This window comes from Dendronephthya gigantea, unplaced genomic scaffold (assembly GCF_004324835.1).
Source record: "Dendronephthya gigantea isolate DGI-Jeju-01 unplaced genomic scaffold, DenGig_1.0 000144F, whole genome shotgun sequence".
Lineage (NCBI taxonomy): Eukaryota > Metazoa > Cnidaria > Anthozoa > Malacalcyonacea > Nephtheidae > Dendronephthya > Dendronephthya gigantea.
Genome location: NW_021163154.1, coordinates 112,615 through 139,615, shown reverse-complemented (window position 1 = coordinate 139,615; position 27,001 = coordinate 112,615). Strand labels below are relative to the sequence as shown.

At 38.9% G+C, this 27,001-nt stretch overlaps 1 protein-coding gene across 1 annotated transcript; it reads left to right on the top strand.

The window, feature by feature from the left end:
• Nucleotides 1-1,601: 1,601 nt before the first annotated feature.
• LOC114536751 (ABC transporter G family member 24-like) lies at nt 1,602-23,992 on the top strand. The gene is made up of 17 exons (XM_028558104.1): nt 1,602-1,785; nt 11,265-11,519; nt 12,179-12,264; nt 12,918-13,157; nt 13,426-13,755; nt 17,147-17,284; nt 17,948-18,031; nt 18,160-18,270; nt 18,796-18,849; nt 19,345-19,442; nt 19,810-19,922; nt 20,076-20,336; nt 20,686-20,834; nt 21,148-21,260; nt 21,959-22,083; nt 22,907-23,050; nt 23,639-23,992. The coding sequence occupies exons 1-17, from the start codon at nt 1,635-1,637 to the stop codon at nt 23,920-23,922; spliced, it is 2,736 nt and encodes a 911-aa protein (XP_028413905.1). The 5' UTR covers nt 1,602-1,634; the 3' UTR covers nt 23,923-23,992.
• Nucleotides 23,993-27,001: the final 3,009 nt, after the last annotated feature.

Here is a 27,001-nt window from a genome sequence, read left to right as displayed (position 1 = left end):
AAAAAGATTTGGTACAAATATTGTAATTCGATTTAATTACAAATTCTCATTACATCGCTTGGCTTCTCAAGTTCGGCGGGAAAATTCCCGTGTCACTATACAGTTATAGAAACACGCTCTTTGACCAATCAGCGCGCGCGTACTATAAATGTTATATTATAAATTAACTACGTTTATAAATGTTATACTATACCATAGCCATAATATACTCAATAAAATATAATATAGACTGATTTGAGTTTTGCGTCATTTCATAATATACGTTTAGTTCAGGTTAGGTCAAGAAATTGTGTACTTGGTTTGAAATAGCGAGGGCTTGCTGCAGGCATGTATTTCTAGTAAAGGGTTTTATTAATAATTCCGTAAATGTAAAATAAAAGTAGAGACATGCATGTCGGTGTTACGCTGTTATAAAATTTGTCAAAGGTAAGATATAGACTAACAATATGTTGTAGATTTTCTCAGTCCTAAATGTTTCCACGCTCTCCTGTTACTCACTTTATTTTTGATAAGTTTACTTCCATTGCGCGACTTAAGATTCATCAATATAAAGATTACTCAGTACTATTTCGGATGAAATAACTTATAATCTCAATAAATAACGACTATTTTAACTGCCAAAAGAATTTATTTTGAAATCCGATTCCCAGGTAATTAAATTCGTTTATAAACAATTATTGGATGAGGTTTTTGTGATATTTTCCGATTTATTTTGACTTTCAACTTACCCTTCCTCCCCAGCGTTATACTATTGGAGAGAATCTTAATTAGCATGGCATGCATAATGGCAATGAAGGCAATTAGTTCTGGGCGCCACGTCCAAAAAAATCAGTCCTCATACGGGCCCCTAAATTATCTAGATATGTATGGATTGGCCATAAAGAAAACATGCAAATCACAGCAAGAACGCCCAAAAGAAAAATTCAAAGTTATCATACAGGCAAATTGACTTGTTAAAGAATTTCCATATTTTTCTCAGTTTGTTCCTCGCAAATTTTCTCAAAATCGCAATTCAGTATGTTGATCTGTTTGTATGACCTTTGCAATATTGTATGACATGTACGAACCTGAAATTTTAGGAAGCATTAAAAATATTAAATGCAATGTCATGTTTTGTCTCGTCATCGCCCACATATCGACAGAATAGTGATTGTAAAAAAATTGTAATATGAAACAGTTAGCTATAAACAGGATCAGTTTCACTGAAGCATCGCTTTTAATTCCTGGAATTCGTCACGCTTTTTAGCATTTACTTGAAATTTCCTCGTGTAAATCCTCCGTTAACTGTGAGACGAATGAGAGCTAGACGGAAGAATTTGATTCATAATGATTTTGTTGACTTAGAAGCGACGTCGCTATACGTAGAACAAATTGACCCGTCGACTTTAAGTTTGATTAAGGCTCTATTTAATTATGGATGTAATAACAAACAGTATACTAAAAATTGGTAACTCAGGTATAAAAGTTGACCAGCATACAACAATTTTAGTCTCAGAAATGTGATATTATTCCAAGGAACTTTGCTGTGTTCAGCACGAATTTTTGACTGGAAGTTTTCGATTCAATGGTGACCAGCTTGTTCCAATCATGAGCGTATTTGTTTTGACATTCAAACTATTCATGACTAAGTCCACATGTCATTCATTACTTATAGGAAAGATTCCTTGCATCAGCAAATACTAGCAACGCGGACAAGGAGCAACAATATGAAAGGAAAATCCTGTTTTGTTACTCTGTTTGTCATCCTATCGATACAATGGAGCAGACAGGAATCGTTGTGCGGCAGTAGGTATCTGTTATTATAGAGGTCTCTCGCAATATTTTTATATATATAAAACTAGTCTCATCAGCTCGTTTCGATTTCGTTATGAAATACTTGTAAATCTCTATTTTAAAACATGTTGAACCCTCACTTTATAGCAATAAAGTATATACGATAGGTATAGTTATAGCGTATCTTGGTATATCTACTATAATTACGGTCGTATTGTGTGTTTATTCCACATATACAGTAAGTATGAACGGTAAATGCCGTTGTCTGGTGTATGTCGTAACCACTTGTTAATACGCGCTGGGAACTCAAACCAAATCGTAATTTGTATCTTGGCATACATAAAGTCAACTCAAACATGTCCTAAATGCGGATAACCATTCTTATTCATTCAATGAGTGTATCTATGTATTGCATACAATATACTTTCACTTTAAGCGTTAACTTTATAAACGCCATTCCTGAAACGCAGTCTAGACAGTCATGCATTCTTGGCTTATATTGCCGTTGGCAAATTTGCAACTGCATTCCAGGGTGGGTTAAAAAAAGTTCTTAACTTCTTAAAAACAAGTTGTCATACTAAACGGTGTGTTAGTGAAAATAATGTTATTTCAAGTAAGTCAAGTAACTGCGATGCGAATAAACAGGACATCCTGGCAAACAAAATATGAATGAAACAAGACACAGGTAGAAACACTGAATTTTCGACTGTATTTCAAAGCCATCTTAAGACAGAATAAAATACACAATACTTTACAACGCAAATATATACAACACAAAGAGAGAGAGAGAGAGAGCGCACGTGTCAATCCAGTGTGGGCGGAAGGTGTGTTAAAAAAGGAAAGACAGAAATAAAGACCCGACAAATAGAAAATTGTCGAGTAGATGTAATAGAAAGGTCTGTTATGTTTAGTTAGGCGTACTTCACGAAGGGCGAGAACATAACACTGAATATTTCACCTCAATTATGCATACCGGTCGTCTTATATGCACTTGTTTGTGTGATACTTTCTTCATATTACATGCATGCAAACAAACTGCGGCGTGCGACTAGACTGCAAAGTTCGTTTATGTTACTTTTCGTCCTTTCGTGATGTCGTTTAAGCTGCCGAGTTTGAGAAAAGCCGCATTGTCGTTGTTAAATGCAGTGAAGACTTCTACAAACACTGAAAGACATGTAAATAGATATTCTAGTTATAGAAATTGAACTTCCTGTTGTTCTTAATCTAATTTACCGTGACTAAAATCTTTATTACGATATCGAAAATTGATATTTATCCGGTTATCCGGTTATCCGGTTATCCGGCTATCCGGTTATCCGGTTATACGATCCAGTAAATCTCTTTGAGGCTGATTTACTCAAGTTCTTATATTTTGATTGACATTGTGTTTCGCATAGTGATAGATAACAACGTGTACGTATAGTGATGTGGGCTGAGCAGTACGTCACCAGACCTTGCACCACGCATGCAAGAACTATACAATATAATATATTCATAGTAGAATGCGGAGCAAGTTATCACTGTGAGGAACTTGCATACGGCACTATACTTTATATATTTCAAATTACTTTCAGCGATTGCATGTGCGTATACATTGAATTATTGATAATGTTCGGCATTATGTCAATTTTATTTTACCTTTGTTTTGTCATTTAGTAAACAGAAAAGTCCGTAGTTGATATAGAAAGAAAATAGTAAAGTACGAAAAAGCCCGAAAACTTGTCACAATTATTATCAAGCGCACTAATCGTATTGTTTTCCCTGTACACTTCCGTTGAAATTATTAAAATACACTTAATTGTTATAATGCGCGAGAACTGAAATCTTCTGACTCGATGGGTTGGTTAATACTTAATTATTTTATTCCGTGCCATCCAGGGGCTGGTTGTTCAAAAGCTGCGGTTAGCTTAACACTTGGTTAAATCAAATCTTTACATTAATTTTTCAAATCGCTTCTTTACAAAGATGAATATATTTTTCTAAAAGTATTTTCTGGACCAACAAAAGCTGTGCTGCTCCTTCAGGCAACGTTGAACACGTGTTGCCCTTCAGCAGCCGTATAACGAACGACGAAGCAATAGTTTTAAAATCTTTATTTACTAACGTTTGTCCGTAAAAAGAGTGTACTTGTAAAGCGTAAATAATACACAAGCAAAACGAAGGAAGGGACCCCCCAGGTAAAACCCAGCGAGCCAATGAGAGCCGCTATAGCAGTAAATTAGCGCGAAATGAAGAAACAGGAAATACTAATATGTAAATGTAGTGTAGGGCCAGAACACTCCCCGTCTGGTACAACGGTACCACTATTAAACGTTTAAATTAACTATTCTCAAGTTCAGTTTGTCTTTTGAGCAGGACAACTTCTGAAACAGGCCTTTCATAGGTCTGTTTAGAGCCATTCTTCGCGGTGCTGATTTCCACTTTCCGTACTTTTCCATCATTGCTTTTTGTCGTTTTGGAGATCAATCCGATCGGCCAATCGTTCCGTGCAGATTCTTTGCATCGAAGTAACACTAAATCACCGACTTCTACGTTTGGTAGAGCGTGCTCCCATTTGCGTCGACGTTGCAGGGTTGGAAGATACTCCCGCTTCCACCGAGACCAAAAACGATTCGCGAGACATTGCACTTGTCGCCATTGCTTGGCATATAGGTCTCGGGGAACAAATTTACCTGGGGCTGCCAGAAGAGGTTGAGTTTTCTGTGTTAGGAGAGCTGCTGGCGTCAATATTTCCGGAGCCGCAGGGTCGTTGGAAACCGGTATGAGTGGTCTGTTATTGACGATCGCCGAGACTTCCGCCAAAAAGGTGGATAGCACTTCGTGCGTTAAGTGGGTGATTTGGGATGTCAGTAGTACAGAGTCCAATATGCGTCTGCAGACTGATCATGCGTTCCCACGCTCCACCCATGTGCGAGGCGTGAGGAGGGTTAAACTCCCAGGTACAACCTTGCGAGGTAAGGTAGGACTCGATGATATTCCTATCCATTTCCTTTAATGCTGCCTCGAACTCGTTGCGCGCGCCAACGAAGTTGGTTCCACGGTCTGAACGTATCAGTCTAACAGGACCCCTAATTGCCATAAACCGCCGCAGTGCGTTAATAAAGCTTGACGTGTCCATGCTCTCGATTGGCTCGATATGGACGGCTCTTGTTGCTAAGCACGTAAATAGCACCGCCCACCGTTTGCTCGAAGCGTGTCCTCCCCTGGTGCGACGGGCTACGACATACCATGGTCCAAAAACGTCGATTCCGATGTTGGTGAATGGAGGAGAGGGGTGTACGCGTTCTGGTGGGAGATCAGCCATCTTTTGCTGTTGGAACTTTCCTCTTAGCCTTCTGCAGGTGAAGCACTCATGGATAACCCGATTGATCAAGCGTTTTTCTCCGACAATCCAAAATCCCTTTCCCCTGACCATTCCGTGGGTGAAGTGTCGACCTTGGTGTTTTACCTCCTCGTGGAGATTTTCAACGATTAGTCTGGAGATGTGATGTTTCGAAGGAAGAATAGCGGGATGACGTTCTTCGTATGACGAATCAACGTAGTGTAAGCGTCCTCCGACTCTCAGGATGCCCTCGGGATCTATGATTGGGTTAAGGCTCCGTAATTGTGACGATTTCGAGAGAATTTTCTTATTCTTCGAGCAGTGGATTTCGTCCTTAAATGATTCACTTTGCACGCTTCTGATGATAAGCATTTGAGCACACCGCTTTGCTTTGACTACTGATTCTTCATCGTCTCTCTCTTCTTTATTTCTATGGCGTTGTAACCTTCGGGCCAGTCGTATCAGTCGTGACACTCCATTTACGAGGTTAGTCCAACGCGAGAATCGGAGGAATCTGGTTGTACCCAAAATGTTCCTTTTTTCCGGGTCTGCCATGGTGGCAAAGGTGTTTACGGATGGTCGGACTTCCGGGTCGTCGGCAAGTGTCTGAGTCTCCTTGTTTTCTTCTTGAGCGTGGTGGGGTGTACTATCTCGGAGGAATTTTGGACCGTTCAGCCATATGGAATCCCTGAGATCACTAGCCTTGATCGAACGGGTGGCGAGGTCAGCTGGGTTAAGATCTGTCGCTACGTATCTCCATTGATGCGGTGATGAAGACTTTCTGATTCGTTGTACCCTATTGGCGACGTAGACGTAGAAACGTCGTGTCTCGTTTAGGATATAACCCAGTATTACTTTGCTGTCCGAATAATACGTTACTGACGAAGCCTTAATGGGCAACTCTTCCAGGACCAACTCTGTGATTTCGACCGCTAGTACTGCAGCACAGAGTTCTAGACGAGGGATCGTGGTTGCGTGAGACGGAGCGAGTTTAGCTTTTCCGATCAAGAAGGAGACTTCGATTTTGTTGTCGTTCAGGACTATTCTTAGGTAGGAAACGGCCGCAATAGCTTCTTGCGAGGCATCGCTGAACGTGTGGACTTCAATTTGCTTGGCTTCCGAGAGAGATGTTGCCGTGTAGCTCCTTGGCAGCATAACCTGTCTCAGTTCTGTGAGTGACCTCCGCCAAACTTCCCACGGTTGTCGATATTCTTCCGGAAGAGGCTTGTCCCAAACGTCCAGTGGGTTTCGTTGGAGGCTTGTCGTCATTGTTCTTAATAGCATCTTAGCCTTAATGACCACAGGAGCAGCGATGCCAAGAGGATCATATAGACTGTTAGTAGTAGATAGGACGCCTCTTCTGGTGAATGGCTTTTTCTCATCAGCGACTTGGAAGGTAAAGACATCGTTGTGTAGATCCCAAGATACCCCGAGCGAGCGTTGAACTGGGACGCTATTATGGTGAAGATCGAGGTTACGCAGTTCTGTGGCTCGATCTTCCTCGGGAAAGGCGTGTGCTACTTCAAATTTGTTGGAGGAGACTTTATGAAGGCGGAGGTTAGCGGTGGCGAGCATTTGTTGTGTGCGTTTTAGCAGGCTGATCGCTTCTTCACAGTTGGATGTCGACTTTAGGCCATCGTCTACGTAGAAGTCACGTTCCACGAATTCCCTAGCGTCCGTCCCGTAGTTACGTTCTTCGGTGTGTGCGGTTAATCTCAGCGCAGTGGTGGCAACGGCTGGTGAGGAGGTGTTGCCAAAAAGATGCACTTTCATACGGTATTCGATCACTTCTTTGCACGGGTCGTTCTCTTTGTACCAGAAGAATCTTAGGAAGTCTCTGTGTCGGGCGTTGACAAAAAACGCGTGAAACATTTGTTCGATATCGACTGTGAAGGCGACTGGACCGGTGCGAAAGCGTAAGAGAATTCCTATCAGACTGTTCGTGAGATCTGGGCCGGATAACAACATCTTGTTTAGGGAAATTCCACTAGTCTCTGCGGCCGAATCAAAGACTACACGGATTTTTCCTGGCTTACGAGGGTGATACACGCCGAAATAGGGAGATACCACCGTGCAGCGTTGGAATTAAGGCATTCGTCGGGGACTGGTTCGGCATGGCCTTTTTCAAGAAGCTTTCCCATGAATTCATGATAATGTTTTTCCATGTCGGGCTTTCTCTGTAACATCTTTCTGGTGTTGTTAAAGCGTTTAAGAGTGTCCTGTCGGTTGTCAGGGAGTTTCGTCGCAGGATTTCGAAAGGGCAGTGGTGCTTCCCAGTTTCCTTGAGCATTCTTTGTCATTTGGGTTTCCATGATTGACGCAAATTTCAGATCTTCAATGGACTGTCCTGGCTTATTGTCATCTTTCGAGGTGTTGAATACGTTCTGGCCGATGTTGTCGTCAAAATAGCCGTTTCGGAATTCTTCCTTTCGCGCCGAGTGGAGACTTGGGGCTGTACGAAAGAAATTTGGGCAAGGTTCTAGGTTTGAAGGACGTCCGTTTTCTAGGATGTTGGATCTGTAGCAGGCAAGATCGGGCTTGTGGGCTCCATTCAGGCAGACGTTGCCAACAATTACCCATCCAAGGTCAAGAAGCTGGGCCCAAGGTGCGTTTTTGGGACCATTTAGAGACTTGTGGACTTTGTGCAAAGGTGGAACGTTACGTCCGATAAGCAGGAGAATGTTAGCATCGTTACATATGTCGGGCATTTCCTTTGAGATGCGCTGCAGATGTGGGTATGCGGCAGCCACCTTTGGGGTAGGTATTTCGTCTCGTGAGTCTGGTATCGTTACACTCGTAAACGTTAGGTATTTTATATCCTGTTTTTCCATCAAGGGATTCTACGACCAAGTCTTTGGTGCATCTTCCTTCGATCTCGCTGGTTCCACCACATGTTTTCAGTGAGTAAGTGGTTGTCTGTCCGTGGACGTTTAGTACATCAAAGAGTTCAGGCTTTGCGAGGGAACTGTTACTTTGATCATCTATGACCACATACGCCTTTAGCTTGTGTCCAGGATTCCCATGTAGATAGACGTTGGCTAAACATATCTTAGAACAAGACTTTCCACCGCGAGTATTACCACAAAGTTCAGTACATTTCGTGGTTATTTCTTCATGGGTGTCTTCTTTTGTTTCGTTTGATTTCGGCGGGAGCTCCCCGCCGTTCTTCGGATGGGCTTCGCTATGCAGTGCGGCCAGATGCTTGTCACTGTCGCACTCTGTACAGGTAACCTTTGTTTGGCAATCTTTGGCACAATGTTCGCAGGAGGCAAGGCATCGAAAGCAAACACCGTTTTCCTTCACTATCTTTGTTTTCTCTGCTAGGGGTTTGGCCAAAAAGGCTCTGCATTTCCGTAGTGGGTGCGGCTTTTGATGCACAAGACACCAGTTGGATGGGTCACGAGGTGGGGTTTTCACTTCCGTTCTCTTGGTGCTGATAACCTCTCTTGATCGACTTCTCAAGCCTGGATCACGTTCAGGCAAATCGATGATTAGGTTGGGGTTGTTTCTTTCTAACGAGAGTTCCTGGATAAACGTGGAGAATTCTATGAACGGTGGGTAGTCCATTGCTGCATGTTCTTTTAAGTATCGGTATGCGTATCTTTGCCATCTCCCTTGGATGTCTCCTGGTAGCTTTGCGATGATTGGCTTGATGTATATCGGCTCATCTAGGATCTTGAGTCCCGGACATCCGCCGTCTGATTTAGCACATTGGAGTTCTAGCAGCAAATCGCCAAGTTCTTGGAGTTTCTTATTGTCGCGGAATCCTACTTTCGGGAATTCGCTTAGTTTCTTCAAATGGACTTGCGTTACGACTGAACTAGATCCAAACCTCTGATTGAGTTTCTGCCATAGAACTGAAACACCTTCCGCAGGCTTTTGTATGTAGGCATTGCGAATACGTTGGGCAAGTGTATTTGATTCACCGGTTGTATGTTCTATTATGAGATTGAGTTGTTCACTGGGAGAGATGTTGACGCCGCGTATCATTGTTTTAAAGGATTCTCGCAAGTGCAGTAATTTTGTGGGTTGTTGTCAAACTTTTTTAGTTTGTTTGCTATTAGTTCGCGACGAGCGATGAATTGAATGTAGGGGTTGATAGGGTCGTGCACTGGGTCTGGTGTACGGCTAGGGTGCTGAGGGGCAAATACATTTGCTGATGGATTCAAGGTAGGCAGTTCCTTTTCGCCATGATGGGTGTCGTTGCTCATATTAAGTTGGAGGTTTTGTCCTTCGACCGTTTGTGAGTGGACATAGCGGTGGGTTCTTTCGCTAGGGTCTTCCTCAGGCAGATCTATTTGTTCAGGTTCTCCTAAATTGAGTTCTTGATCTATTGCTTGAGCTTTTGTCACTGCGATTTCAGCTTCTTCTTCTAAGCGTAGCGTTTCCATTCTAGCCTTTTCTTCTAGTTTCCTTTGATTCAAAGCGAGTTCTTGCCTTTGCAGTTCTAATGCAGATTGAGACTCGCGTTCTGACCGTATTTTTTGGATTTGAGCCTTTTTCACTGCTGCCGAAGCTTCGGCTCTAGCGAGTGCTCTAGCGGTCGTAGAAGACATAGTTGAACCACGAGAGCTGCGTGAGCGTTTGAATGAGCCGATTTCGAGGAGTAGTTGGGTTTTACGTTCGTTGGCTTCATTTATGTTAGCTTGAACATAGTGTTGGCGGTTTTCTAATAATCTGCGATTTGTTTCATAGTCCTCTTGATAGTTGGAGTCGTTTAGAGCTAAGAGGAATTCTATAAGGCCTTGAGATACCGTTTGGTATTCGTGGAATCGCGAACGTACTTCTGAGGTATGGAATTTAATTTCATCCAAGGAGTCGGGTGTGTTTTGCAATTTGGATACAGATTGTGTTATATTTCGCCATAGTTTATCTAGTTTATTCGTGTCCGATTGGATTCTATTCTCTATGGACTTTCTTGATGGCTTTACTGTCCTTTTAGGACGACTGTGCGTCTCGACATTCTTGTTATTATCGGTTAAATGTGGGTTTATAGTCCCGTTCGGAGTTATATTCTCGATATTTTCATTATTTTGCGATAAGGCTTCAGCTAATTCTCGACTTTCTCGTACCTGTACGTCTTCTGAAGTCCCCGGTTCGGTAGGACGAGATTCAGACTTCGAGAGAGAGTTTGGGTCGATGTTTGGAGTCGGATTTGTAGCGTTTTCATCTTCGTTTACATCCATGCCACGACTAACGACTATGATTTCTCGATGCAAATATCACGCAAAATTGTACTCTTTTTACTGTGCTGCTCCTTCAGGCAACGTTGAACACGTGTTGCCCTTCAGCAGCCGTATAACGAACGACGAAGCAATAGTTTTAAAATCTTTATTTACTAACGTTTGTCCGTAAAAAGAGTGTACTTGTAAAGCGTAAATAATACACAAGCAAAACGAAGGAAGGGACCCCCCAGGTAAAACCCAGCGAGCCAATGAGAGCCGCTATAGCAGTAAATTAGCGCGAAATGAAGAAACAGGAAATACTAATATGTAAATGTAGTGTAGGGCCAGAACAAAAGCCATATTTTGTAAAGGTTTCAAAACGAACAGCGGTTCAAAAGCGCTTAAACCAAAACACTGGATTAAAATTTAACCAATAAGGCAAAGGGTTAGCGGTAACCTAGCTTTTATCAACTGGCCCCTTTAACACGAGGATTATTTAGAGGCAAGGAAATACGTAGTTTGGCTAATATAGAGGCTGAAATCGGTTTAAACATGGGCTTCTAAAGCCCCGTTTATAGCCCCGTTTACACTACACTCGATTATTAGCACGGCATGGCTAAAATGGGTTACCGTGCCCATTTCATCTGCGCTTGGCCTTTGTTTTGGTAGCCAGAACAATTTTCAAACTGTGTACGGGATACAATTTTAACCGTGGGGTACCGATAAATCGAGTGTAGTGAAAAACGTTGACACGGCACGGCTGAAATGAATACCCGTGCCCATATAATTTGCGCTCGGCCTTGATAGCCTCAACACCAATAAAATAGAGCACAGGTACCAATTTTGGCCGTGCCGACGGTGCCGTGTCAAGTGTAGCGTATGGGAAACAATAGCCTAATAATCTGGAGCAAAAATCTTGTCATCTAACTTGTCATTTCACTAACTACTGAGGAAATCTGCTGTAATCGTATTCCAATTAAGTTTCTAACAATTTTATTACATAGAGAACGCAAGAGCACCTCCAGGTGGATGCTGCCCAAAGCGATTTAGTGCAGATTGCTGTCCGTTTGCGGGCGACAATGAAACAATCCTTCCTTGTGAGGACCGCCCTACATCCTCTACAAGCTCCAGCAGGGGTCTTTTAGGTGGCCATTTATTTGACCCAAGGACTGCGTGCGTCCATTCTTGGAAAACTCAGGCATGCGCAGGTGGATTCTTCCTGAATTCGACAACCGGAAAACCCCAACCTTGTCCACGTGGTACGTATTACCGTAGACAATCCAAGAGATGTGGCCTGGAAACGCTATTGCTTTTGCACGCAGTTTTTTATGATAATTTAACTTTGTTTAATGTAAGACGATGTTGGAAAATGCAATGAGTGCGCAGTTAGTTGATTTATTGTTTCAAATATATTAAAGTAAAATATATTAAATATATCATAGTCAAATCTATTAAACTAAGATTCATTTCACCGGAAGTATAACGCTTGCGATACATATAATAACCTTTTATTCGTCATTGTTCAAACTCTCGACTTCATGCATCCATGAATAGAAACGCTGTCGATAAAATATTTTTAAATCTATTTCGCTAATAATGTTTCCTCAAATGCTTCCCTATTTTTGCTCCCATTGAAACATTGTTGGGAGAATTTTCTTACCGGAAGTAAAATGATTTTTAGATTTAGATTTTTTCCTCGTTGTTGCTTACTGTTGATCAAAGTGTCCATTGTTTGCAGTTTACTAAAGTTTGTCAACTTTAGAAACATATGTCGAAACAATGTCAGGAAGAATATTCCTAGCATGTCCAGATAAATATGATAAATTTCGCAGAAAGTTCGTAATATTCTCATGCATGCGACCTTATGCTGTTTTGAAACAACAAGAAATCAGTTTTGAAGTCTGTAATAATTTTATAGGGTTCTTTTGCCCTCATGATCTTCTGTGCATTATTCCATGTCCATCCGGCGCCTATTGCATCCCCAAAAAGAGGTATAATGAAACCGTAAGTATTGCATTCCTAATATTCTTGCTTAAATCATCACTTTGTGGGGACACCACATGTATAATGTATTCATATAGTAATATGCAAATAAAAAATTCCATAGTTTTCCTACAAACTGGTGATTTAATAAGTTAAGACGTAAATATTCCAATGATTTGAGAAACAAGAAAGACTGCGTGTGGTCAGTAATTTTCAGTTAAAAATTCATTTAAAGTTTTCACTCCACTTCTGCTTTTACCAAAATTTTTCGCCCTCTTTAAAAAACGGCTTCGCCTCCAACCTTTTTATGACTTCAGTCCGGTTTTCCCTCTTCCGGACCCTGCAGCCGGTAAATAACATATGTACCATGTAGTAAACTAATCACGGTGGGGTGGCCTGGGGGTTATTGTACATATATATTTATCTAGTAAACTAATCACGGTGGGGTGGAGCTTATTGAAAATATATATATTTATCAAAATACTTTCAATAAAACCTAATGTGTTCGTGTAATCGTGTTAACTTGAACTAACAACTAACTACGTGGAACGAAAATATTAATGCTATTGTTCATCTGAACGTGGCACGTGTTTACAGATGATACTGGCGTCATCAGTGGATAATCTGAATATTAATGTTTATCTTAGCACATTTGCCTACTTTTAAATCGACAGGAAAAAATGAAATGCAACGGTCTCGGTGTTTGCTGTGGCAAGAACGACCCACCTCTTATAATGAATATAACGGGAGGGAAAAAATGCAATAGTATTAAGGATGAGAATTGCGCGTGTGGTGGAACATCAAAACCTGAGCCTTGTCCTGGTGGCTATTACTGTCCAACAACTGATGTTAAGATTGAGTGTAGCTCCGGTCACTATTGCCGTCCAGGAAGTGTTCAACCTGATCCATGTCCGGTAAGCATGTCCATTTTGAACGATTCAGGTTTATTTCAAGCAGTAAGCTCTGAATGAATGTGAAGTAGGAATTTCTAGCAGTAATGACCTACACAGACCACCTAGCCTGTAAATAACGTTAACGTACATTTACTTTTTTTATTCATGCGCCTGCTGTGCCTGTGACCTAATCGCTCCCCTTCATGTTCACCGATGATACGATGAAAGTTTGAATGAGCTTTTGTTTGGTTTTTTGACTCTCAACTTGATATTCATTCTGTTTTTGTAGTGGCTTACGGATTGCGATAGAGGAAGTTCAGCTCCAATCGCCAACTTCATTGCTCCTTTACTGAACCTCATCGTCTTAATCATATTCATTTGTCTCGTTCTACTTTATCGCAATAAGCAAACGGTGAAATTTTACTGGGGATTATACTTCGTCCCTCGTAAAGGAAGGGAACGCTCTTCAACGAGAAGCTTTCATGTCAACGAAGCGATAGCTCATAGTACTATCAAACTTGGAAACCTTGGAGATATGGATGATACTGATGAGGATATTAAGCCAAAGTCGTATACAATCGACATCAGCTTCGAGAATCTCGGTTTGACTTTGAAAACGGTAAGTTGTGCAATCTCTTCCGGAAAAGGGGTATCGTACGTATCACACTGAACTCTAATACCACTCGAAGGATATAACTCAGAGGAAGAGAATACTTTCATTTCCATTTAATTAAGTAAAAGGAAGAAATATTTCACTGGGGTTTTTTACGTTCAAAACATCACGAAATGTGATAAATTATATTATTTACTTTTAAAGTTAATAAAAAAGATTTTGGACACATTTGAACGTATAACCATACAAAAATCATCAAATAGGCCTAAGAGCATGTAAAACAAATATTTATAGACTTTTTTAGTCATGGTAAACTGAATGTAAATTAACGTATTCCGTTGTTTTAAAATCATTCGTCAAATATACCTGGCTGTTCAGGAACAGCCTCGTACCCAGGCGCTTTATTGGAAAACATAAAGGCTGCATTCAGCGTAATATAGAGATCTGTGGCTAAAATGTGCGAGCGCGCAGGGGTGCTTGGGGAGGACGCGACGGGAGAACGAAGCGCCTGGCAGAATATGCAGATTTCCGGCTCCCACTTTTGCAAAAAGTGATAAATGCGTGAAGGCTACAATATGTAGATATATTTTGAAGAAGAATTGAACCTGCGATCAAAATTATGGATGATTTGGAACGATCGTTTCAAAAACTATCATTTGAAGGTAGCTTTATACTGAATTTTTTTATTTTACGACTATTTTGACAAATCTCGTTTCGTAAACAGTGTATGAGTATACTCCTCTGTGTTACTATGCAGTCGCGCAGTATTTAACACTATTTAAATTCGTCTTAATTTCCTTACAAAAGTATCGTCAAGCTCGGAGGAGGAAAGGTATACGTTTGGTATCGAAGAATCAAGAGGCGAGTGCTTAGTTGCCTTGAGATTTAAATATTTCCACTATTGATATTAATTAAACAAGAATACATTTTTATTTTCATTCTATATCAAATATGCTATCAAGTTGCAATTTATATGCGTGTTACTAGTGATATACAATAACAAACTCCAGGTCAGATTGTTACCAGCACCCCACAGAAAGAGGAAGGAAAAGAATCATTTCAGCAGGGAAACATGCTTTAACCCCAATGCTTGGAGTTTGTGTGAATTTAACAATAAACATAAGTACATATTATATATCAAGACTCGTCTGTCAGAAATTGGGACTGTTATTCATAAATTATACATATTTATGCTTTTCATAGGTAGTGGAAGATATAAATCACCAAATTTATGCTCTGAATTAGAAAGGTTGTTGGACTAATGACTATTGTGAAGACTCCAATGTCCATGAAAAACAGACATTATTAATGAGTTTACATGGCATTCTGATAATAAAAATAATACTTTGACTCGGGAATTAAAGAAATTTTCCCACATTCTACAAAAAAGAAAATAGTTGTTGGATGTGAAAATATTTATCTCCTTTTAGTAAATAGGACTATGGAACAATATAATTTATACATGTATTATAGTAATTTCTTGGAATACTGTACACAACCTGCATCTACATTGTGTGATGTATATAAGTATATTGCTGTAGGGATGAATTAAGTCTATTATTTGCTTTGTAGTACACCAGTTGAATTTCATGTACAGTACAGTATACCAAAGAGTGTTGGTGTTGTAAAGGAATATTAATGAATTACTCTCTACATAGGTTTCAATAGTTAATTTTTCTTAACATTTAATACAGTTATTTACACTAATTTGTTAATAAAACCACATGGTAGTAAACCATAATATTTCTGTAATGCAGAATGAACTTAATGTAATGGAAAATGGCTTAGATGAACAGAATCAACTGCTGCTATTACTGCATTAGATGATGGAAACATTGAACTGGCTAATGAGCTTTGCAAAAGACCATAATGTGAAATTGCAACAATTTTTCAAATTAAACTCAGCATGATAAAAACGTACCAGGTCAAAGTCAAAATTCTTAGTGTTTCTGGAGGTGTTAAAATAACAGATTCCCCAGAAAAACAAATTAATAAAGAAGTCAAACAGATGGAAGAAATGTGCAACCTAAATCTGATGTAAATCATTGCATATTCGAGTAGATTCTCTTCTTTCAGCGCTCGTTAATAACTGTTTGTGCTTTGATATTCAAAAATGATGAATAATACAACGCAGTGACAATTTTTGCACAAAATCTTTCCCAAATGTACCGCCCGGTGATAGGGTGTACGGCAATTTGCTCATTTGCATCTATGAATATGAATAAGTCGTCCGCCGGCGCCATATTTGTTGCATATTCTGCCAGGCGCTTCATTTGTCGCGTCCTCCTTAAGCACCCCTGCGCGCTCGCACATTTTAGCCACAGATCTCTATATTACGCTGAATGCAGCCTTTATGTTTTCCAATAAAGCGCCTGGGTACGAGGCTGGTTCAGGAAAGAATAGCACAACACGTTTTGGTTTGATACGGTTTTGCATATTTTTGTCCAATGTTCAAGGTTACTGAAGTCCATTAGTTCCAGGTTAAATTAGCTACTCGCTGTTTTTGAGCTGTTTTCTTAAAAACGTCATTTTACAGTAGCGCAGACAGCCTGACGATTTTATCCCGCCATGCAAATTTTAGGTTAATATCTTTATTCATTTCCTTAGAAATTCATTCTTTTCACAGTCAATGCCGAACTGTGATTATTAGCATACAAAATACAGTAGTCCCCCGCTAACTCGAACTCGCTTAACTCGAACTCCTCGCTAACTCAAACTAAATCCAATTCCCCTTGAATTTGACAGTGTTTTTTATAGTAATTTACTCCGCTTAACTCAAACTCCTTGCTAATTCGAACAGTTTTTTCCCCTTGTCGCATATATCCGGTTAACTCGAACTTTGATTTCGAATCATAGATCAGCAAACTTTAAAATGTGAGAAGATAGCATTTTGACAACTGGAAATTATCGAATAACAACAAGTTAATCGGTGTATGAATGTATAATTGATTTTAAATTTCATAAGATTTTTTGGAGTGCCAAGGCCGTTATTGATCTAGCTTTTTTAGTTCCTTTTGTATTCTTTCGATCTTTTTAATTTTAAAACGTCGTCCACTCTCGGTGACCATTCATATTGGTAGGTATGATATCTCTTTAAGATTGATTCGATAGGATTTTATACCTTATTGTATTACTTAAAATAAACGTAATCTGACACCAACTCCGGTTAACTCGAACCCGGCCCCGGTTACTCGAACAATTTTTCTTTCCCCTTCGGAGTTCGAGTTAGCGAGAAGATACTGTATTAGCATTGCAGGGCTAAATTGTCAGACTGCATAGCTGCGCCATTGTAATTTCGGCTTAAACTTGAACTACTCCAACCAAAATCCTTGTGACGAATTTCGATTGCTTTTAAAAGATGTAGCTAATTTCTAATGTAGTGAGATATATTTTGTAGGCAAAGGATAATGGTAAAGTTGTGTTAAGCGGAGTTACAGGTCATATAAATTCCGGTGAAGTAACGGCTGTCATGGGACCTTCCGGGGCTGGAAAAACAACATTCCTCAACACGCTCAGTGGCAAGGCATACTACGGGGTAATTTGTACTACAAAACTTATATAGCGAACTTGGGTCATCAATTTGTAGAAGACATCACGTGTGTATTTGTTATAGGCCGAGCTTTTTGTCTGTTAACCGTGGCCTCCACCACTGCAAGTACTAACTCCAGTTTACCAAAATCTAAACGTTACTTCTTATCACGGTTTTCAAAGTAGCCCAACAGTTCCCATCTATCTTGCAGGTCGCTGTTGTATGTTGTCATTATATAGTATATATTTACCTAAGATCATATCTTGCACATATACTGTACATCGCTTAAACATGACCAAAAATAAACTATGTTGCCGTGCGAAAGCCTTGTTTTAAAACGTTTATACTTATCCGCCGATCCTATCAGTCATAACGAAAAACCGTTTTTGTGATAGCCAATAGTTCCTATACAAAGATCCAGCTAGAACCATAGCTAGAAGCTTAATTGGGGTGTGTATATTCATAAATTCATCTTATGCCCGACTGATTTCTTTTGTACGCTATTGTTCCTGCGGTAGATAAACATGAGTATATCAATATACACCACCCCCCCCCCCAAATTGAGCGGTCTTGCTACGGCCCTGGATTCAGCTTTTCAAAACGAGTCCATGCCCCTCGGAACCGCTCAGGAACAAGTGATTAAATTTATTGTATATTTTTTTATTTCAGAATGCCAGGGGGCAAATAATGTTTAACAACAAATTGGTAAAAGGAGTAAAGAAACTCCGAACAATCACCGGATTCGTTCCTCAGGTGTGAACCCTTTTTCTTTTAATAATCTGCATCATCATCGTCATCGTCATCGTCATCATCATCATCTGGCTGATCAGATGTTTCTCCGCGCAAGCAAGCTTAGTTTTTCACTCTCTTACTTTCTATAGGAGGACACGATGCACAGGAATTTGACAGTCCGTGAAGTTTTGTTTTATCAAGCTAAGTTACGTTTACCTGAAGGAACCGATTCTAACACTATCGATAAAAAGATACATCAGGTAATGTTGGTGTGTTTACGGTGATGATATATACATGCCTGGGGCATCCCAATAAAATATCAGAACTGGCGATTTCTTGCAGCTTCAATATACGTTATAAGCCGAGGGTAACCGGAACAGGCCCTGCTGGAGAATGCGCGAAAATGGCGCATCAGTTTCATGCATCTGAAAATTTGCATTTTCGCTGAGCATTTTGAATAAATTAAGTCACGTTTCGGAATCCAACATTTCGCTCGAGAACGTTTGCGAAGTTCAGGTTTTAGAAATACCCATTTTCCAATTAGAACTGCCCATTTTGGAAAATAAGAGGCCTTGGGCGATTGAGCGCTAGGACACGCAAAAAAATTTTTGACGCTATTTTATTCACGATTATATAAACAGACATAAAATCAAACTTGTACCCTGGGTACTTGGTTAACGAAAAATTAAAATATTTGAAAATTCCAGGGACGTCGCCGTATACGTCTAGCGCAGAAAACCTCTGAATAAGCTTACTAAAGATGGTAAATTTGTTCTGTTATTTAGACACTCCATATTTTAGAAATTTTGCAAGTCGCAGATTCCCTTATTGGCGACGAGGTAAGTGACATTATTCATGTTATCAAGGTTTTCACACGAATATTCAGCCTCTTTGCAGAAACTAGGCTCATGCATGCATGATTTGAAGTGAATGGCCAATAAGAACTGTTGTTTATTTTACGTATTCCAGTTCGTCACTACTGGAAGCTAAGATTTAGGTCACCAGAAATCAGTGTTCCACAAACCTATTGTACCGGATGTGTCCCAAATACTCAATTCTTAACAATACATGTGCGTACGCCTAAAAGACATTTCCAAAGTGTCGACCAAACCTTTTTATACTCCTTGTATCTGGCTTGGATATGAGGATTTTCTTCTTCTTAATTATATCAGAATTAAGATTAACTTAATGATATCGAAAATGAAATCAATATGTGGATTAACAAGGCCGTTGTGTGATGGATGAATCATCCATCACCCAACGGCTCTGTTAACCCACATAACTAAGCCAGCATGAAACGTCGATCACGTATATGATCATACCTAAACTTGTAGGAAGCGCGAGGTATTTCTGGTGGACAACGCAAAAGAGTAAACATTGGAATGGAATTGATTGCAGATCCAACATTGTTGTTCCTTGATGAGCCTACAAGGTTCGGAATTAAACATTTTTTTATGTCATGGATTGTTAGGTTGCTATATGCAGTTGCTAAAAGCCAGTATTATCAGTCAGCTTGACATTAAGGCAAACACACGAATATTTAGTTATTGTAGGGTGATTATACAAGTCTTAAAATAAGTTAGAGCTATATAATATTATTTGTTATATCCAGTAGCGTAGCAAGCATGGTAAGTCGGGTGGACATATTCATATACTGTGTTCGTGTTTTACATTATTCATTTTTTTTCAAATTGATTGTTTTTACACCGTCTGTGAACATGAATATGAGTATGTCCACCCTACTAATCGATGCCGGCAACGCCACTGGTTATAACAAATGATATTACTTCCTCGTGCAGTGGCCTGGATAGCACTTCAAGTTTATCTGTGTTGAAGTCTTTGAGGGCTGTTGCTGAGCATGGAAAATTAACAGTCTTGTGCGTGATTCATCAGCCTCGTTTCGAAATATTCGGTGAGTGTAATTCGTCAATATTCGTATCGTGATTGTTTGATTTGAGTGTTTGATTGTTCGTGCAGTAGTTTTAGGTCGCGTCTGGTAAAAGTGTGCACATGCTACATGTTTTAAATGATGTCTAAAATTTATAACAAAATTTCATTCATCTAGAAATGTTTCACAACATCTTGCTTCTCGGTAAAGGAGGTAAGACGGTCTATCAAGGAACTGTGCCTGGTGCTGCTGACTATTTCTCGTCTCTCGGCTTCAAAACTCCAGCTAATGTCAACCCCGCCGACTTTTACATGGATGTAATAGGAGGTTCAGTAAATGAAAAGGACATTGATCTATTTGAAGCCTGGAATAAAAATTTTGATGAAGGAACTGCTTCTAAAGACCGAAGGGCTACATTGTCCTGTTGTGGAGACGAGGGTATGTGCGAAATAATTTTACTAAAGCATAGATTATGTATGGATTGCACAAACGTTGAGAGGTTGTCTATGCATGTTTAGCATTTTTTGTACTCTCTTTAGAAGAAAAATACGGAAAAATTGCATCTCTTTTTGGCCTGTTGTTTACGATTAGGTTTTGCGCACTAAAAACCGCCAAAATGCCAAACTAATTCACTTTCTATACTATGGATATAGTATTGACACGGTATTAGTGTAGCGACATGCAGAATATTTTCATAGTATGGATTTTAAGAAAAAAATTCCAATTAATTTCTCTCAGTGTTAACATAGTGATAAATAACATATTTCAAATAATTATCGTTTTCCAGTGACACGTGCGTTGCCCAACCCGTTCTGTCAATTCGTAACGTTTACTCGACGAGAGTTTTTGCTCCAGTTGCGGTTGGTAAAAACATTATTCATTGACGTTTTTCTCGTGTTCTTCGCTGGTGGTGTTCTTGGAGCATTGTACCTGGAGGTAGGCTATGCCTGTTGCCGCGATCTAAAGACGGTTTTCCACTCGGCGCAATTTTTCGATGGAACGAAATATTTTGCTCGATTTTGTTTCCAACTGTGAGCAGTGAAAGGAATCCTCTACAGTCGAATTCTCACATGCAATTAAAAAAAAAGCAAAAAATTTCATTTTATCGAAACATTCCGCCCAGTGGAAAACCGGCTGTATGCATACCCTCGAAAATCAAAACGGCGGACATATCATTTTACCTGTGATGTAGAATTATTCAAGAGTTAGAGCAATTCCGATTTTATATTAATTTATTTTCGACTGACAGGTGTCGTTGAGAAAATTTACAGCCCTTACCCGTATGAGTGGAATGGCCATAGGTCTGACATCCATGTTATCATCGTTGAGATGTTTTGGAAATCACAGAACTACGTTTTGGAGGTTATTTTATATAATATTTTGATGTGCTTTGGGCTTCAGACAATTGTTATCTGGAATTTTTATTAAATTTCACACTTTCGTTTTCACCGATGAAAGAATGAACAACATCATTTTGATCCCCAATCAATGTTTTATTCTTTGTTTCATATACATACAGCTATTTGCAAGGCACCGTTAACCGTGAAGTTTATACCACGTTTGTTTACGTTTCAAATGTTTGGGTTTTACCGGAAACGTTGAATGTTAAACTATAAACCAATCACGTTACACTGTGATGCTTCGACGGTTTTGGCAGGTCTCGCCCCACTGTCCAAATATCACAGTATAACGTGATTGCCTGATTGGTTCATAGTTTAACATTCAACTTAAATCAAACGTTTGAAACGGAAGCAAACGTGATAAAAACTTCAGGGATAACGGTGACTTGCAAATCGCTGTATCAGCTAATAGACCCTTTCGACAAATTACGTCCCAACATTATCGTTATAGATTTAGAACCACCTTAACAACTATAAAAACTCCAAATGTTGCAGTTTTCTGGCCAACTTTTTCCGTCCTGCTTACTTGAAATAAATATCACACTATATCATTATTTAACATTGATTTTTTTAATGTTTTATTAATACCACAGCACAATAGTTCGTCTAAGTAGATTCCAGTGTTGAAAAAGACTAACATCTTTGTTTTCAATCTTTCAGGGAAAGTGCCGCAGGAGTTAACCGCGTTAGTTATTTTTTAGCAGTAAATTTTGCCCAACTTCCAATCTTGGCATTGATGCCGCTGGTGTATCTCAGTTTACTTTACACTCTCACTTCACCAAGATGTAGGTACTAGGTATACTATAGCTTCTGGGCAAGACCTAGAGGGTACTTTGGAGAAATGCTACTGATATGGCCGTAGCTAGACCGCTTAATTGGGGGGGGTGTATATTCATGTATTCATGTTCACATACGATAGGAACAATAGCATACAAAAGCAATCATTCGGGCATAAGACGAATATATGAATATGCACCCCCCTCCCCCAATTAAGCTTCTAGCAACGGCCCTGATGCTACATTACTAGTACTAGTCAAACATTTCCATGGCTGTTTTTAATACGCATGTGGTTTTGATCAATAGACCATCCCGAGGAGATATAACATCCCGAGGAGATCAGGGCCGTAGCTACAAGCTTAATTATGGGGTGCATACATATTCAAGTACTTTTCTTTTACCTGACTGATTTCGTTAGAAAGCTATGTCCATTCATTATGTAAACCCGAATAAATGAAATAACCACCCCCCCCAATAAAGCGGTTCAGCTACACCACTGGATGAGGTTCTGTTTCATAAAACATTGGGAGCGAAAATTCTATGAAAGAAAAATCTATGGCTTAATTTCCGGCCTTTTTTTGAATTTTTTATAGCTGCGCGAGGCATCCGCACAGAATACATGCATGCATAGTTAAAACGAGGAAACTCGATTATTCATTGCTGGCTCATTTTTTTATTGCTACGTTAGATAGAAGTTACAGTTGAAATATATCATACACAGTTTTATTACTTCCTCTCCAATACGCTACTTGCTTTCCCGGAACCGATAAACCAGTCCCGTGATAAACAATTTGCGTGAAAATCTAAAACGTTCTTTATATTATACCCTAGCCTACTTCTCAGCCCATTATGCCGGAGTTTTCTGTGCTCAGTTATGCTGTTCTGGTATTGGTTATGCCATTTCAACGATATTTAATCCCAAGAGTTCTCAAATGGCCTCAGTAGTTGTTGTTTTGGTCATGGCCATGGTGTCAGGTGAGTAAGATATCAATCCGGCATTAATGAGGCGAATAAATGAATACCCAGATGACCTGATTATAAAAGTCAACCAGTCAAAAGGCAGATCCTCGACTGAATTATTGTTTCCTTCGTCTCATCTGACTTTAATGCTAGGAGTATTTCTATTATTTTTAACCTAACGGTAAATTATAATTTAAAATTTTCGCCCGTCATGTTTTTGTTTAAAAAACGGGAACAAATAATTGCAGGCGCATGATAACTCTTTGTCGAGCCGCCTCAGGTCATGCATTATCTCAGGTCAACTGGACGCAATGAAATTTTTGCAACTTACAATGCACGCATTTCTGCTTTTGAGAGGTCTAAATTTGGTAATTACAAAACCTTTGCTATTCACACTTCATTTGAAATTTTTTCGACGAAACGAAATTTTTCATCTAATAGATATTATTTTTAATTTTGATAATTCGACCGTAGCGGATTCCTTTCACTGGTCGCAATTCAAAAGAGAATCAAGCGAAAAATTTCGTTCCATCGAAAAATTTCGCCTGGTGGAAAACCGGCTTAACACGGCCTTAATTCTTCGCTCGCTTTATGGAAATATAGGTTCCTCTCCGACATTGTGTAAACTTGATGAATTGAAATTCTTTGGACCACTTGGTTATAACCTATCTTACATCAGATGGTTTGTTGAGGCCATGTTCGAGAAAGAAGCTTTACGATATCCAGACGTTGTTCGACCAGTACGAGATGCAATTGCGTTCTCTGACCATTATTCCTTGGATGACAATTATGCTTTTTGTTTAGGAATGATGATTTTCATGGCTGTAGTGTACCGCGTGATTGCATTGCTTTTTTTGCTTTTTACTAACCGTGGAAAGCAGCAATAGATTAAATTATTTCGCAAAAAGCATCATCAATTGCACCACCTCAGAAAACTTATGGAATGGTTTAAAATATTACGCGACCAAACGAAAATCACGCATAAATTATATGATTCTTCGCTCATATTTTCATATTCATGAAGCTAGTTCACATTTTATACTAAACTTTGTATTTGTTTAATAATCATTTCAAAAGAGATATAATTTCATAAAGAAAGATGTAATATAAACATTAGCATAGCTAGAGTAAAGAATTCACCATTATACAAATTATTATTATCATTTAGTTTACACCCGACTATTGTCTATTACAAATCCTACATTCTGATTTGCTACTCAACAATTGTAATAATAATAATTTATAATAACAATAATTTAATCAGTTATAATGCGCTTTTTACATGAATATGATCAAGAGCGCAGTACAGTATTTACAACTAACTAGAATGTATACATTCACGAACAAATATTACAAATATATTAAAATTTAATGTTCATTAATTAAATCAGTCAAAATCTGACGTAAAAAGATACGTTTTTAATTGAGCTTTAAAACAATTTAGTGAAACAGTGTCACGTAGACTAGCAGGAAGAGAGTTCCAAAGCTTGGGCGCTGCCACACTAAAAGATCGATCACCAAAACTACTAAACATCCGACCTTTAGGATAATTCAGAACAATACTTGAGCTTGAACGCAGAGAATAGCGCGTCTGCTGCCTAACATCAAGTAGACTACTAATATAATCTGGTGCCATACCATGTATGGCTTTAAAGGTTAAAAGTAAAATCTTAAATTGTATTCTATATTTAACTGGTAGCCAGTGCAGTTCACGTAGTACGGGCGTAATGTGATCATACTTTTTTGAAACTTTAATGTAATTTATGATAAAATTAACTATATACATATTTAAAAGAATTCTAAATAAAACTAGATCAAAATTAACTATTTTAATCACTATGCATTTTCAGATGGACTGTTTAAACTCTTCGAAAGTCATAATGATTGTTGTTCTTCCTAATTTTTATAGAAAAGGAGTACTTCACACGTAAAGTTGAAATCTAAAAAACTTTAAAAAACCTCTCCAATCTTAACATTTAATCCAAAATCGTCTACTACTTCAAGTTTTTTTCTATAGAAAGGTGACCTAGATCCCCTTACACTCGCATGTACCGATCTTAGAATTTCGAAAGAGATTCTGGTTGTCAACCAAGCTATGACAACTGCATAACCTTCATGATCTCTTTCTGCTAATTTCTGCGCCAGCTGAGTAAGAAACTTGTGGCATTCAGACCCCATTCCGCCATTGGTTCCGAAAACAAGTGGGGTAAAGGAGCCCATTTCAACATCTAAAACTCTCCGTTGGTATTTTCCCTTCTTTTCGTTCTCGTGTTCTTTAAAAATGTTCTGGGTTGGCCGGCCTTGGTTACATCGGGAGTTTACATGCGTTACTCTTACATCAAAAATGCAGTAGCTCCACGTAGCCAGAAACCGTCCGCCTTTATGTCCAATCTCGCTTCGGGACTTATATTGGCCGATCTTAGATCAAATCTCTCATTGTCAAGGGGTTGAAGATGAGGCTCAATTTCCACATTCTTACACACTTTACCCAGTTGCGCTGTTAGCAAATTACGGATTCCATCGCGTTGCTAGAAATATCGGTCAAAATAGCTCAAAAAATGATTAAGAATGACGTAATTAATGGCGGCCGAAAAGTCTATTAAGGTGGCTCCCTACAGTTTTAAGAATATTGAAAACTAATGATTTAGATTGAAATTTTTGGCAGGAAATTTCTTGCTAAACGAAATGAAATTTTCCAGATATATTAACCAACATTCTAACAGTCGAAACTTGTCTTTGAGTAACACGTCATTACCGTTGTTATGGTAGCAATGGCGATTCAATATGGCCGTCATTTTACCAATTTCCGCATTTTACTCGAAAACAAGTTCGGTTACCCCATTTTTTTATTTTATAAAAACTTTTCTTACAAAAAAATGGGAAATTTGAGCAAGTTTAAAAAAATTCTTTAGAGCCAAAAAATTTCTATAACGAAAAATCACGTTTTTTAATTTTTAATAATTTTGGCTCTATAGAATTTTTTTAACTGGCTCAAATTTTCCATTTTTTTTTAAGAAAACTTTTTATAAAATAAAAAATTGCGGTTACCGAACTTGTTTTCGAGTAAAATGCGTAAATAGGTAAAATGTCAGCCATATTGAATCGCCATTATTACCATAACAACGGTAATGACGTCATGCTTATGGGCAATTTCTGACTGTTAGAATGTTGGTTAATATATCTGGGAAATTTCTTTTCCTTAGCAAGAAATCTCGTGCTAAAATTTTAAATCAAAATCACAAGTCTTCAATATTTTAAAAAATTGTAGGGAGCCACCTTAAAATGTATTAGGATTGCAAAAAAATTTGAATTACAAAAATTACGAAGAAGTAAAATCTTAGCTCAAACTCGATACCTATTTAGTATGGATATTGCTTTGTTTCTAACCCAAAATTTGTTTAAAATAAATCGGTCTGCTTACCTCCACAGCAGCATTTATTTATGTTACAATATAGCACAAACCATGCCAAATTCTTGTTGATTTGTCCAGAAACCATTGATGGAGAGGGCTAGCTCTAACTCGTTTCGAAAACTCCATATGCTTTTAAACTGTTTTTAAACTTACGACCATATACAGTTAAAGTACTTCCAAAACGTCGTAAATTATGGACAATTTCTAGTGAGGATTCAATAACCTGACAATAACCTGTATAGCTTACCTCAGGGAACCTACGGCAGGTTACCAATCGTTCAACTTCAAAAATGCCAAGGGTTTTTGAAAAATACTTTCTTTTCGGCTTTCTTTCATAAAATTCGAGGTCCAATGTGCTTATATTAGCCAAAACTTTGTATGGAACTCTCTTTTTATTATTTCGAGCAGCCATTTTACATGCGTTTGAATAATTACAGTGGATACCCGCTGACCGTATTACGCGGGAGCAAAATGTCCACGATTTCTGGCAATGGTGCCTTTGTGCCACGAACCCACCTTTTTTACAAGAGAGGGCATGATTGATGTTAAAGCGA